The 14,289-nt window shown below is 50.4% G+C and overlaps 4 protein-coding genes and 1 pseudogene across 4 annotated transcripts; all 5 read right to left on the bottom strand.

Annotated features, from left to right (window-relative positions):
* Positions 1-544: 544 nt before the first annotated feature.
* On the bottom strand, positions 545-2,381 carry LOC147879061 (uracil-regulated protein 1-like). Its single transcript, XM_087372342.1, is given in 7 exon segments — positions 545-1,053; positions 1,056-1,095; positions 1,097-1,190; positions 1,192-1,408; positions 1,411-1,626; positions 1,629-2,009; positions 2,012-2,381. Coding segments are annotated over 7 exon segments (1,827 nt in total).
* Positions 2,382-4,524: 2,143 nt separating this feature from the next.
* LOC147879060 (uncharacterized) lies at positions 4,525-5,055 on the bottom strand. Its single transcript, XM_087372341.1, has one exon. The coding sequence runs from the start codon at positions 5,053-5,055 to the stop codon at positions 4,525-4,527; it is 531 nt and encodes a 176-aa protein (XP_087228467.1).
* Positions 5,056-6,860: 1,805 nt separating this feature from the next.
* LOC147879059 (uncharacterized) lies at positions 6,861-8,950 on the bottom strand (annotated as a pseudogene).
* A 2,741-nt stretch (positions 8,951-11,691) lies between these two features.
* On the bottom strand, positions 11,692-12,138 carry LOC147879058 (protein-lysine N-methyltransferase efm4-like). Its single transcript, XM_087372339.1, has one exon. The coding sequence runs from the start codon at positions 12,136-12,138 to the stop codon at positions 11,692-11,694; it is 447 nt and encodes a 148-aa protein (XP_087228465.1).
* A 998-nt stretch (positions 12,139-13,136) lies between these two features.
* LOC147879057 (mitochondrial citrate transporter F-like) lies at positions 13,137-14,149 on the bottom strand. Its single transcript, XM_087372338.1, has 2 exons — positions 13,888-14,149; positions 13,137-13,795 (listed from the first exon to the last, which is right to left on the bottom strand). The coding sequence occupies exons 1-2, from the start codon at positions 14,147-14,149 to the stop codon at positions 13,137-13,139; spliced, it is 921 nt and encodes a 306-aa protein (XP_087228464.1).
* Positions 14,150-14,289: the final 140 nt, after the last annotated feature.

Here is a 14,289-nt window from a genome sequence, read left to right as displayed (position 1 = left end):
TATTGTATGTCAGGCTATATTTGCGTGCTTCACTCCAGAACAAATCCCGCATCTCGCTTTCCTCTGTGATGTAATCTGCAACGTTCCATTGTCTCTCTAAAGCATATCTTGCGCTGGGGATTTGACTGGTGTCACACAATACGCACAGCGTACACACAGCAGTGTTGACGCCTCTTTCAACGCGCGCTTTCTGATGGGAGCAGGTAGCCAGCTAAAGCGATTCTGCAGGCCAGGAACACCATCAAGGATCACGAGAGAGCCTTGGATACGCGAAGGGACGGGTCCCTGTCGAAGATCGATAAAACCCACTTTCCGCTCATGCCCCGCATAGTCTTGTACGAGCTGCCGCAATTGAGCCTCGTTCAGACATGGTACCTCTGCCCGGAACCGCAGCACGTTCATCGACGACCATGTAATGCCCAAGCAAGAGGATATGTCACTATGGCTGAGATGAAAGAAGAATTGACCAGAAAAACTTGTGCTAATCATGACCCGAAAAAAAGTGATTATACCTCCGCGGAGATCATTTCATTAGCGCGCATGCCTATTTTAGTCCCCTGGTCAGATATATGAGTGCCATTAGGTTCGTACATTTTATGATGATGATGATAGTGACGGTATTAGCGATGATGACTGAATCAATGCGGTACATCTTCCCAATCTTGCCATCCACGTCCGAGCGGTGTGTTGCAGATACGTCGGCTGTGAGCTTCTTTGTATCTCTAAAGTAGCCTGCTTGGATTTTCGCGTCAATTTCAACACGACTATCGGCCGGTATCAATTCTTCAGGGATTTCGTAGCGTTTGTAGATCGGAATGCCTGATCCGACGATGGCGTCGTACTTTAGGTTGGACATGCTGATCATGTTGTCGATCTTTGTGACGCCAAGCCAATGCAAAACGTCTGGCGGACCGATTTGCTGAAATCGCATATCTTCTACGCCGGCCACGTTTTGCGTGCGTTGAAAGTACATTGCCGCACTGTCTGTTCCACGCTTGCGTGCATTGTACACCAAATACTTTGTCACCTCGCCCAGTGCTCTACCTTCCTTGGCAAGTAGATCACAATGCCAACGCCTCCACGTTGAGCTGTTTTTGACGGCCTCTTCGATGCCGTATAGCAGGTACGGTCTGCATGTGCAAATATCACTGCCAAACACATCGCTACCGCCGCATTGATCGTGAACGCGAGGTCACTTCTTTTGTCGGATCATGCATGAACGCTGGAGGGCCAAAAATGTACACAGTTGCTCCTGGAATAGGCGGCAAGAAGACGTCAAGGTCATGTCGCGTAAGAAGCTCAGTGTACATACCACCGGTCTCTTCGAACAGGGCCCTGCGAAGCTGGCCTACTGGTACGCCCAACTTGTCTGCAATCCCGGGCAAGTACCAACAGGGTTCGATGGCCCCTTGGAACAGCTCACTTCGATGCCTGCATCTGCATCGACAGGCATGCCGGGCAAACGATCTGATCTTGATACGATCTTTCCGTCTAGCGGAATACGTCCAAGTCGAAATGCTTCATCGATTTCCGGCATCTTGATGTGTGCTCTTGTCATGGCGATCGTCGGGCGAATATCTTTGCCTTCTTCGAATTCCTTGCGAAAGACTTGCGGCGCCAAATGACCCAAGGATCAATGCCGACAATCTTGCCTGGCGTAAACCATGCAGGATTAGGCGGAATTTCGAACGGCGGTTCGGTATTGGTAAAGTCCGGTCGATGATTTGGGTTTAATTTTCCTACGGCGATTGACAATGATCTGTACACCGAGTATGTACCTCCGTACGCCCCGATTGCATTACGGATTTTGATGCTCTTGGGATGTCGACTAGCAATTACAGGCCCTCTTTCTTTCGGATCTTGTGCGTACCACTTGAGTGGAACGGGCCGAATGCCTGCCTGACCGGGATACGTAGACAAGATAACATGGTTGCTGTAGAAATGTTGAGGCTCGGTAGCAGCTTTGCGGGCTTCCAGTTCTGGCGTATCCGAGGGCGGTAGGGCTTGCTGTTGTCCGCCGGAGACGGCGCACTTGGAGGTATTGATCCGGCTCTGACCGGTTGCAATGGCGGCCCTAGCGGCTGAGACGGCGGACTGCTGCCGAACAGAGCGGCAGATGACTGTGCCGTAGCATGATTGCGTGTAAACTCCCATCGGCTTTGACAGTGGGCTCAGCCTGAGCTTGAGAGTTTTCGTGCGTGGAACGAAGGTGATGGCATTGTGTTTGTCGATGCCGCTCCATGTAACGAATCAATCTTGTGCTCAAGTTGACTATTTTTCAGTTTCATTTCGTTCAACTCACTCAAGATTTTTGCCAGTGCTTCAGTAGTGGCAGCGTCACCGCCACCACCTTGAGCAGCCGCTCCCATCGCCGACGCCATGCTGTTAAGGATCTTACAAGTGAAAGCGGTGAAAGTGTGACAGCTATCAAGATTGTGTTGTATCACACTTGTCAGTTTAACGACACACAATGGCACACTACTACACTACTGTACTATCCTATGCAAGATACACACGTTCACGCTACGTTCTCCACGCCAACACTTGCAGTAATCCGAGGCGTCGGAGGCGTCTGTCTGTTCGTTTGTCACGCGGCACCGAAAAAGTAAACACACTCCTGAATCCGCTAAAGTAGTAACACAATCAGGACGCACGCGTGCACAAGCCACTTTATTTTGAGATAAGGACCGACATGGCCCTGTGCCACATATGAAACGATTTCATATCACGATGGGTATTTAGAAAGTACATATATGCTACGTTGTGTTACACACTATCTTCTCCTTGAACTGCCACTTGCGCTCTCTGTCGAAGAATCACGATGCCTGAGCTGATCATACCACTTGCCTGTTTCGGTTTGTAGCGTCGTAAGCGATCATTCAGATATTGTACGTCAAGGCTTGGCATGACCCTTGCCCAAGCAGATGATGAATGAACGGACCTGTTGTCTGCATCTACTCCGTCTTCAACAGCTCCGTTGGATATGTCACCTAGCTCTTCATCCTCGACGGCCACTGGCAGTGCTTCTGCGGTGTCGTTAGTTCGTGCTTCTTGTTGACGTTGTCTGCAATCGCGGCAACGCTCGTATCGTTTTCCGAAAACTTCGTCGATTGACCTTTCTACGCAGTCGATCAACGCTGTCCAGATCTTCTTCCGCCGCAGCATCAGCGCTGACGCCTGGCTCCAGTTCAAATGAGCTCGCAATGTGGAATCCCGGACTACTGGGCGAAATGCCAATGCTCAAACACGCTCCATCACCACATCGTATAGGCCCTTTCGCTTTGACGGGGGCCACTTTGACAATGCTGAAAACGATTTGAGCAATTGCTTAGAGCGAGACCTCTGCATCGTTGTAGGATCACTTGATGCTTCTGGAGTGGTCACAGCTTCGGGCGAATCCTGTGGTGTAGGGTCGGGCTCTGGCTCATCGCGAGGATGCTGCGGCAAGCCAGGCATATGAAGACCCAAGCCGCCCATCGAGCCACGACCACTGCCGGATCCAGAACGCGTCCGTCGATGCCGCGATGTGCTTTCAACACTATCACTGCTGCTACTGGCGCTACGTGGCACTTACCCTGCTCATTTCAGGGCTCATCTTTGCGGAGGTGGATGGACTGTCGGCGGGGGAGGCAAGTGAGGTCCTGCGACACCTCCCTGCATTTGCCAGCAGAGAGCTTGCTTCGGTCGGAGAGCTGACAATTGCATCAGCGAGTGGAGATCGAGGAAGAGACGTGGGCGGAGAAGTTGTCTGCTCTACATCCGAGAGCAGAGGCTGTCTTTCGATGTCTCCAGGCTTCTTGCATCTCGTCTTCAGCCACTTCGGTTCCGTGTAAGCTGACGATCCAAACGCCCGCCAACAGAATGACAGTCCTAGCACGACAAGTGCAATACTGGTCGGGCTTAGCGCGCCAAGTTGATCGAAATACACCATGCCAAGCGCAATGGACGACGTGTTGTAAAAGCAAAATGCCAACGGACAAACGAGCGGCGGCGAAGCGAATCGCAAGCCCTTGTTAAGATACCAGAGCTGCAACAGTGCTGCGATCACAACAACACAATGATGAACCACTTTGCCATCTGAGAAATTGATTTTGACTTGCAATGTAAGTACGAGTAGTTCAATACCACTTTTCGCCAACAGCAAGCACGCACCGGACAGTGTTCCACTTGCACCTCCGTAGACGATTGCCAGACAATGGCACGTCCGGTGGATCGCGGGATCGCTTTGAGCTGCTGCGATTGCTGCGCTGATGTAGATTGCATCTGTTGATTCATGTCTTCTACACAATGTCTGAGCATGTATCGCCATCAGGGGATGGCATGGATAGTTGCTGCGAGATCGACCCTTAATTGCGAGGCCGGATTGTGTTGCTGCCTGTGGAGACGACTTGGGATGTGGTAGGGTATTGCCTTTGCCGCCAGCAGATGCCCGTGTCACCAATACCCGGTCTATTGGGATGCCTTTTCTGGCAGCTTCGTCTGCGACTGCCAAGACGGGCGTTGCAATGCCTGAACTTGACTCGCTTACTTCGACAACAGGCGCCAGACTTGGCGCTGACCATCGCCTTGCCAAAGGCTTCTTCTTCTTTTTGCTCTTTCCATTCTTTTTCTTGGCTTTGGATCGTCAGGACGAAACAAACGAACGTGGAGTTGCCATTCTGCTAGGTGTGCTATCGTCAGTACACCAATGAATGTCAAGCAGAAAAGCGAAGCAAACACGATAAACGTTGGTCTTGCAAACAACGCCAACAGATCGTCAAGCGAATGCGCTGGTTCTTGTACCACGCCAAAGTAGCCTATGAAGAACGCACCGGCTGCATAAAAAAGGTTCCCAACGATCATGTACCTGCTGAACAAATCGTCGAGAATGAACGTGCAAGCAATGCGTTGGTACAGAAGGCTAACCGCGCCAAGTGGAGCTAACATTACGATAGGTAAAGCGCCAATCTGAAACACTGTTCCTGCGATGTTCGCCACAATGAAGATGACGAATCCAACAATCCACAAGGGCCTCTTCCATTCGGAGCGCTGGCTTTGACGCAGGCACTTGGGCATTTTGAATGTGTGACTTGCGCTGAATTGTAAGCCCTAGTGATTGAATGAACGACGAAATCAATCCAATCACAATGGCTGCCGGCACGGAGATTGGTCCTTCGTTCGTCGTCATGATATCTCAGATTCTTGAAGCGCTTTGCAGCGATTCAGAAGGGGCTTTAGTCTTGCATTTCAGCGATACGAAGACAAAGAATTGCAGTGATGATGGCAATCCCATATTGTCCCTACTCCTGTCAATCGCAGGAACGTATGAAACCCGCCTTTGCGTTCTTTTATTATCAAGATGCACGCACGGCCCTCAAACCCAAAAAAAAATCCAAGCTGAAAGCAAACGACACTACTTTAGCTTCAGAGTACGCGTGCCAATCCTGTAATCCTTCGCGAAGGTTGTCTTGACATCGTCACAACGTATCGCAATGAACAGAAGATAGCATGGCAGGTCTCAACATCTACTGCTGCCCAGATACAGCATCGCTGTACAAGCAACGAAAAGTGAACCTGCCACTGTCGTTGAATCCTCAGGCGAAAGGCGGACATTCAATCCACCGATCAAAGAACTTCGTGGCGGTCATCGACCTGCTCCCCTTACGCAGGGTACGATAGGCGAATCACTTTCATCACACCAAGGCGCAGGAAGAGGACCATGCTCGGTTCGATCTCTCGGATGGAGCATCGATGGAAAGCGTCTTGCCAGTTCGTCGTCCGATCGAACAATTCGTATATGGACACCGGAACTCAGCGTAGACGCAAGAGCTACGACCGAGCTTTTAGGACACACAGAAGGCGTTGAACAGCTAGCATGGAGTCCTGATCATCCTGACACGCTGGCCTCTGCATCGGGCGACCGAAGTGTACGACCTATGGGATATCCGAACGTCGAGAGAAACGTATAAAAATCGATACGTCTGGCTCGAACATCAACATCGCATACCACCCGCACGGCACGCATCTGGCCGTCGGTGATCGCGATGACACTGTTCGATCATCGATTTACGCGCCGGAAAATTCTTGGCATTGCTCGTTCACAGGGCAGACCGTTCGAAATGGCACAGTCACGCTGGGCGCCAGGCGAGCATGAAGAGATCAATGAAATGACTTGGACGCCAGACGGTTCTCTGTTCGTGCTCGGAACAGGGACTGGTCATGTACGTATTTTGGATGCTCGTAACGTCGCTACATACGATGTTTGCAGACAAAGAACGTCAAGCAAATGCCTCTGAAGCTCTTGACTGGCCTTTGCTGCATACCATTGTCGGACACACAGCAAGTGTATTTTGCGTACGCATGGATCCTGTCGGTCGATATCTCGCTACTTGCCTCAGCCGACGGCACATCGGCCCTTTGGTCCCTCGACGAATGGTTCAACGTATCGATGAGGCGGTCATCACAGCTATGCACCACGCTCCATTTCCCTTTCGCATGATGGTGAGTTCCTGGCTGCCGCTGGCGAAGATGCGTTCATCTGTGTAACGGCATGTGCACCCATGCATCCGACGGCCGTTGACGATCCGTTACGCAAGATTCCCATCAGCGCTCCCGTCAACGGCAGTTGCTTGGCATCCAACACGCTACGCACTTGCCTATGCTGGCGACAGATAGAGACGGCACAATACGTATCTGGGGTCTGCCGTGACATGATTGATTACAATGTCTTGTAATACACACTGTACATTAGGCACGCAATGAAAGGAAAACCTCTTTGATGCTGATTATCGACGTAGTAGTATGTGAAAGTACAGATATGAATACAAGGATACGATCGGCTAGCACTTTGCTGCCTGGGTCATGCTTTCTTTGGGGGACGCTTACGTCTTGGCGGTCGTGTGGCGTTGCTTTGCCTGATTGCCGCTGGCATCAGGCTGCTGAGAAGGTGTTGCAGTACCTGACGGCGTGGCTGTGCCTGTAGAAGATCCATCTGGAGAGGCAGGTCGAGGTGAGCTGAGCAGATCGTGAGAGTTTTCCGCAACGCTCGAATCCTCTGAAGCATCAATCGTAGCAGCAGGTAAAAGCGAATCACTCGCATCGCCGTTCAAACCAATGTGCTTGTCAGTCTTTTCTTCGCCTCCTGTTCTTCCGCGTCGTCGAAGTCATGTCCATTGCAGTCTTCGCTGACTGTTTCCACCTTCTTCTCATGATCGTTTCTGTGCCGGTGCCGTTTTCGGTGGCAATGGCATCATCTTCTGCATGCTCAGCGCCAATGTCCTTTGCGTTTTCTGTATCACCTTCAATGGCTGCTTCCATGACTTTGTCCGCTTGTTCTTCATCCTCAATGCCTTCCGCAAGCACTTCTTCTTCAGCAATTTCAGGTCCAGATTGTCCTGGCATTGGGGGTCGGAAGGACTCTGTAGAATAGCTTGAGGCATCAGCAACTTCGTCCTCACCCTGTCTTAGTTTCGTCGGCGACAAGGGCAAAGGTGTGAACTGAGCTTGACGAATCTCTGCACCATGTGGTCCATCCATAACAAGTTGCGTTGTTGACGCTTTTTGGCTGCGTTCGGATGCAGATTCCAGTGCTTCTTTACATCGGCATGCATCGGCGGCGGAGGAAGCTTATATATGTGCACACGTTCTTCGCGCTCAACACGCAAATCCTCGTCATTCGGGTATACCTGCTGCCTCCATCATTTCAAGTTCGGCTGGCGTTGGTGGAAGACGCAGTCGTTCGCCTTCACGAACGAGCTCTTCCTCCTCTTCGTCTTCTTGTTCTTCCATAGCAAGACTCTTTTCGGCGTTTGTAGCGGCTCTTCCAAATCAAGCTCTTGAAGCGATCTTTGTCTTCGCCGTTCGGTGTCGTCACAGTCGATCCATTGGTTATCTTTTCCTCAGTCTTTTCGGACCGCGGCGTAGAAGTCTCGGAAGCTTGTCCAGATCCAGCCACGAATCTTTTCGGCCTCGGCGATGCTCTGTCGTTCGGATTCAAATGCTTAAACACTTCACTTTCAGGGATCTTGACAATGTCAAATTCTGTTCGTTCAAGCTTTCCGCTTGCGCTCTGCCGGACTCTGCATCTCGTAGAGCTCTGTGAAGAGGATAGACGACCGGTGGAGGTGCGAACCTTTCCAGTAAGGATGTCTCCAGCACTGATGCCAGGCCAGTAGTAGAAAGCGCTCGTTTTCGTCGAAGCGATGCAAGAAGACCTGCCCGAGAAGTTCAACGCCAGCATATGCACCTCGATTACGTACGTACGAGTAGACGGGCGTCTTGTCGTAGCTTGCTTCGGCGCTTGCACCTGTACCGTACGGTCCTGCAGTAATGCCTGTCTCTGCGCCCAAGTCGATTCGATGTGATTTGAACGTCTCCATCGTCTTGTCGCTGTTGACGAGCAGAATTACATCCAAGAAGTCAATGCCTAGCAGCAAGCCAACAGATCCGTTCTGGCGGGAGAGATGGCACTTGGCGCCGACCAGGAGCCGTTGGGCAAACGTGCCATAAACACACCACTTCCACCTCCACCGCCGAGCGGTGCAATGCCACTTCGCATGGACGAGTAGATGGCAATGCCTTTTGCGTTTCGGATGGCAGCCGGTGGAATTTTGCGTAGGACTTTGACTTTCTTTTTGATCCACGTTCCATTGGCATCTTGAACACTTTCTTCTTTGACGTCCTTTTGCTGAATGCCTTCAACGGTGAACGCTCGTAGGATGTTTTCGCACTTTTCGATCTCCAAAGGAAAGTCATTCGACTGTGGCCAAAATCGTTGGCCACCAACTGCACCTGCGATAGAATTGGCGTACGGCGAAATCCAATCAGAGATTTTGATACTTTTATCATAGCCAGCACGACCCCATCGTGTCCATCGGCCATCTGCTTGCGCGCTACTTTGCTTCTTTTCTGTGCTACTGCTTGATGCGCTTGCTGCCGTATCATCCTTCTTGCCGCCGCCGCCGCCAAACATGTTGACGTCAGACTGATGACGATGGCAAGCAAGTCGAGTTTGTGTGACCTCGATTGCGTGAGCTTTATTGATTTGGATCCTCTGTATTTCACTTTGCCATTGCATATGACTTTTTCTGTTCCGCCTTCCCTGGTGGAACAAGAGAGGGAAAGTGCACTTTGTTCAAGAAGTGGACAACGCACCGCCTGATCGGCACACGCTTAAAATTGCACACATTGCTTCGACGACGGCAAAATTTCCATCAAAAATCTCCAGCAAACTCTTGGTCCATCCAAAGTTGTTCCAAGCTGTCGTCGTGCGTCGGGTCCATCTCCGAATGCGTTTCTGCGAGCGCTTAGCGCGCAGCCGTACACGCTCAGACACAGGTCCGCCGCGCACAGAATATGAACTTTTAGTAAAAGCCCGATCGCATGTCGGACAAAAAGAGCTGTGCAATTGTTGCAATTTTTTTTGCCGCGCCGGCTAGGAGGGCTTGTGCTCAATTCGTTTCTCCGCGGACGCAAGAATTTTAAAGAATATGCGAGTGGGGGTACATAATTTGACGGCCACCAACTACATTCAGTGCGGCGCTTTCGAAGCGATATTGATCATGTAGCCTTATGGCGGAGGACTTTCAGCAAAAAGTGCTTTACAATCTGGAGCAAAAAACCTCTTTGATTATAGTAACAGAACAATCGCATCACCGATCTATTCAGATAGCAGAATGTCTTGCAAAAGCGGGCTGGACAGGAACAGGTCGCTCAATTGCAATTTCGAGAGGAAAAGAGGAGCGAAGAAGCTGGTACAAATGGCGACATCGTAGTGGAGCTGGGGGAATCCCTCAACACGAACCAGCCTTTGTCACCATCGTACAGCTTGATTCCGAGAGCCTTGTGAGAAGATGCCTGCAAGATCCAATGCTGCAAGACTTTGCGGTCATAATCGTCGATAAAGTCCACGAGCATAGCGCTTACACAGACGTACTAATCGCAATACTGAAGAAGGTGCAACACCGAATGAGCCGATCTCCGAATCATGCTCATTACTGCCTTCGAAGAAGAGTCAAAACTTCTTGCAGACTATTTGAATGAAGCACAAGCTGGTGAAACCACGGTCTTGGTTAGCCCTTCTTCCTATACGAGTCGAAATAGCATACTTGCAGGAGCCTCGCACTGACATCGTGGACTGCGCAGCTGAGGCGATCTTGCACTTGCACGAAGCGAACACGAGGGCAACATCATGGTATTTCTTCCTGGGCAGCAGGAAAGCAAACAATGCATGCAAAGCATTGCAGATCAACTTCTTCTACGAAAAGATGCAGCAGCACTCGATCTGATTCCATTGCATCAGGGGTGGGTACAGAAGCGTAGCTCTACGTCACAAAGACTGTGCTTTTTGCGACAGACTTGTCATTCATACATGATGCACTACCTCAAATTGATTATGTGGTCGATATCGGACTCGTTCGTTGTCCTACTTTCTCGTCTACGAGCGGAATAACATCAATGGCAACTAGATTCCGATTTCCAGTTTCACAATCATCGGCTGCTGCAAGAGCACGACAAACGGGACAAAACGGTCCGGGCAAATGTCTGCCGTTTGTATACTGCTCATCAATATGACCAGTCCCCGATCTTGGAGGCTCCAGAGCTTTGTCGCATAGACATAACAGCGCACGTACTATTGCTCAAAGCTCTTGGCGTGAACAATCTCGTACAGTTTGATTGGCTTCCTCTGGGCTCCGCCAAGCTCATCTTTAAGGTACGCGCTTGACCTACTGACGAGGCTTGGCGCGCTATGTCAAGGCCAATTGACTCCCGTGGGGTGAGACAATGGCGACTCTACCCTTGCATCCTCGACTTGCTAAATTTCTTCAGGAATCGGTTCGACAGCGCTGCACACAGGAAATTCTCAGCATCGTTGCTATGCTGAGCGTTGGCTATCCATTCACCGGTGGCATGCGCAATGGCTACAGCAATGAAAAGACCTCGCGAGTGGCGTTTGAACGCGGAAAATTCGCAGTCGAGGAAGGCGATCACTTGACACTGCTCAATGTGTTTCAAGCGTTTACGGCGACCGCACAGGTCGTCATTCGGCAAAGTGGTGTGCCGATCACTGTTTGAGATACAATGTCATGAAAGAAGCCGTTGAGATCCGTGCATCGCTATGCAAACTTTTGCAAAAGCTTGATATAGTGCATGACGGCGGAGAGAGTTGTCAAGGCGACTCCGTTCGATTGCGAAAATGCTTGACGAGTGGCTTGCTTGACATGGCTGCCAAAGTGCAAAGCGATGGCGTATCGTATCATCGTGTCGGAAAAAGCAGGCAGGATTTGCTGTTTGTGGATTCGTCAAGCGTGTTTAGCACGCGCATCCCTTTGACAAAATGGGTCGTTTGCCAAGAGATCTTTCAAGCAAACGACAAACCATGCATGCAATTTGTGACAATGATCGAGCCTGCGTGGCTTATGGACGAAAGTGATTCGTTCGAATTTCTAGATACCCTTTAGCGTTCGCACGAATGCCACTGTACTTGTCGTTGAACCTTGTCGACCTCCAAATGTAAACTTGGGCGCAGGAATGACATGATGTAGATCGAACAAAGCATTGCGTGTAAGTGATGTTTGAGCTCTTTCGTCTGTGAAATTGCACGAAGTGATCTGGAAAAGGCCGTCTGCTGGCATGATCATCGCTACGTGATCTACGTACGTTGCGAGATTTGCGCTCGCCTGATCGGACAAAGCAATTGCGTCAAACGTACCTTTATCGCAAACGATCTGCCAACTTTGCGCCTTGCGTGGTACTTGCAGTAAATTTTGTGATTTGTGCAGCGGAGAGAAAGTCGAGCTGTTCGAATCGTATTGTTTTGAACAATCGTCGTCTTGGTCTTGGTCTTGCTCTTGCTCTCGGAGGCAATCTGTTTACAGAGTTCAATGCATGAGCGCTATAATCGATGCCAACAAGAACGCACGATGACGAGGGCCTATTCGTGAGGGCATCACTTTCACACAGCTCGAACAAGAAGTTCCCGTTGCCTGTGCCGACGTCCAAAATATGCAGAGCTGCATCACTGTCGAAGAACGACCTAAACTTTTCCTCATCTGCAGCCTCTCCCAGGTAGTCGATCATTCTTTGTACCGATTCTTCGCCAAACCACACCTCGCCTTCATCGCTGTTTCCTTGAACACTCGTACTTCGCGTTGGTAGCATTCATCCCAATGAGCCAGCGTGCCGAGGCTTTGAAGCTTGCAAAGAGACTTCAGCCTGGCTCATCGTTTCTGCTTGGTGAACATGATCATTGCCGGTCTAGAAGATTCAACAACAAAAGATGTATTGATTTTATACAAAAAATATACGCTAAAAATAAACTCCGCGGCTTTCAGAGAAAAGTTCCTAAGAAATTATCACAGAGCTTTGATGTTTCTTTTACTCTATTGCTTCACCACCAGCATCTTTGTCAACTGGCAAAGATGGCACGAGCTCCTTCGGATTCGAGGAAGACCAGCTCCTTCGGTGCGGAGGAAAGCGAGTAGTGGCAGTGCAGCAGCATCTTCGTCGCTTGCTTCGATTCGCCAGGCTTCTGCGACCACTACGAAAGCAGCGAAACGAGCGCAAAAGAGAGCGCAACTGCTTGCCAAAACAGGCGCTCCTGACGAGAAGAGGGTGGTGGGTGATCCCTTGTTCTTGTCGAAAAGTGCACTGCGCAGACGCAAAAGTAAAGCCAAACAAGAGCTGGGTCGAACCACAGATGGTCAGAACGTCGAAAATGCGGGAGGCATGGCGATCTGAAGGAAGCAATGGAAGATATCGAAGAAGACTTGAGCGACAATGACACTGGAGACTGGGAAGAAGACGCAGGCGCATATCCGAATTCGGCAAGTGTACATCAGCAAGTCACGACGAATAGCCGCATGCCATCTCAATCGCAACGTAAACGCATTTTGGCGACGGAACAACAACGTCAAAAGGCGATCCTGGACAATGCCACGTTTCGACAATCACCCTTTGCTGCCATACGAGAGCATGTCAGAAACAGCACGCAGATGTAGTCTTCTGGAGTCAGAACGAATAGATAGCAAATGCATAGTGTAAAAGTACAATTGTCGAATGTATAGCACGAATGATACGCATGTGCATGAGCGAGTAAAGTGCATGCAAAATGTGTGTGCTTTCTATGGGTTTGTGTCTGTGTATGTTGTGCTGAGGAGTTACTTTGTGTCACCCTTTGTTCCATGAGGCTGTGTTCGTTTGGTTGGTATACCCCGTTGTTCTCTTGAGTAATCGATGCCGCTCGAAACTTCTCCAAGACAAGAAAGATGATGATCGTGTTGGGTGCCAAACGAATCCATGCAGGCGTCCAGCCGCGAAACAAGAAGCCGATGGCCTTCCTTTTGAATGGCACGTTGAAGTTTGGAGAACATACTTGCTTGTGCAGGTGCGGTCCCGCCATTGCCGTTGCCGTTGCCGTTGGGTGCACTTGTGTTCATCACGCGGGCCTTGATCACGTCGGCTGGCGAACAAACAGTTGTTGCGACAGTGCCGGCGATAAAACTAGCGGAAAAGTGTAGCCAAGTGCCTTCGTTGTACGAGCCTGTGGCTAGCAATGCGTCCTTGGCCAAGTCGTACGTTGCCAGCTGCGATGCTTTCATCAGGACGGCACGAATGGTATTCGGAAATACGCCTCGAAACAACGATCGAACACCTTCACTCTGGACCATCCTGTACACGCCTGTCAAGGCATTCGAGTAGTTATACCGTTTGTCTGCCGGTTTGTTCAGGTCAGACGTCATTCTGACCAACACAACATCGGCTGGATTTCCCGCTATTCCACCTGCCGCACCTGCAGCACTTGCTGCCAATGCCACAGCTGCAGGAGAATGACGCTTTTTTCGTACGAGCCATCTTTTAGCCTGACGTTCATTGTGGGCTCCATACGATCTTTTAGAGCATCGTACGAACCAAATCGAAACGACAACTGTACGTCATTTGTCGCAGCAAACTCGCACTCAAGCCGGCATATACACCCACGACGATTCCGTTCACTCTGTGCAGCGCCGATGACTGTTCGTATGAGGCCTTGCCGTACTTTTGCCGTTTGCAATCGTGTTTTTGCAACGTCCAAAGGATGGGTAAAGCATGCCGCTACACAAGCTGCCGCTCCACCAAGCCAGAAAGGATACGGCGGCGGAACGGCCGGTCTAGTGTTCGACTGAAAGGACATTGTTGTCGCACTTGAAGTCGTCGACGATTCCCTCAAGGCCAGCAATCAAGCGACCTCGAGATCATGTGCTCGTAAGCGCGCAGTGAACGAAGAGAGAAGAAGTCACAAACGTCAATGCAGCGGGCGGATATTGCAGTGAT

This window comes from Dipteris shenzhenensis, unplaced genomic scaffold, assembly GCF_047967505.1.
Source record: "Dipteris shenzhenensis isolate YYH24624 ecotype China unplaced genomic scaffold, Dip_SZ_1.0 scaf0103, whole genome shotgun sequence".
In the NCBI taxonomy this organism is placed as follows: domain Eukaryota; kingdom Viridiplantae; phylum Streptophyta; class Polypodiopsida; order Gleicheniales; family Dipteridaceae; genus Dipteris; species Dipteris shenzhenensis.
This window is presented reverse-complemented; position numbering and strand designations above follow the sequence as displayed.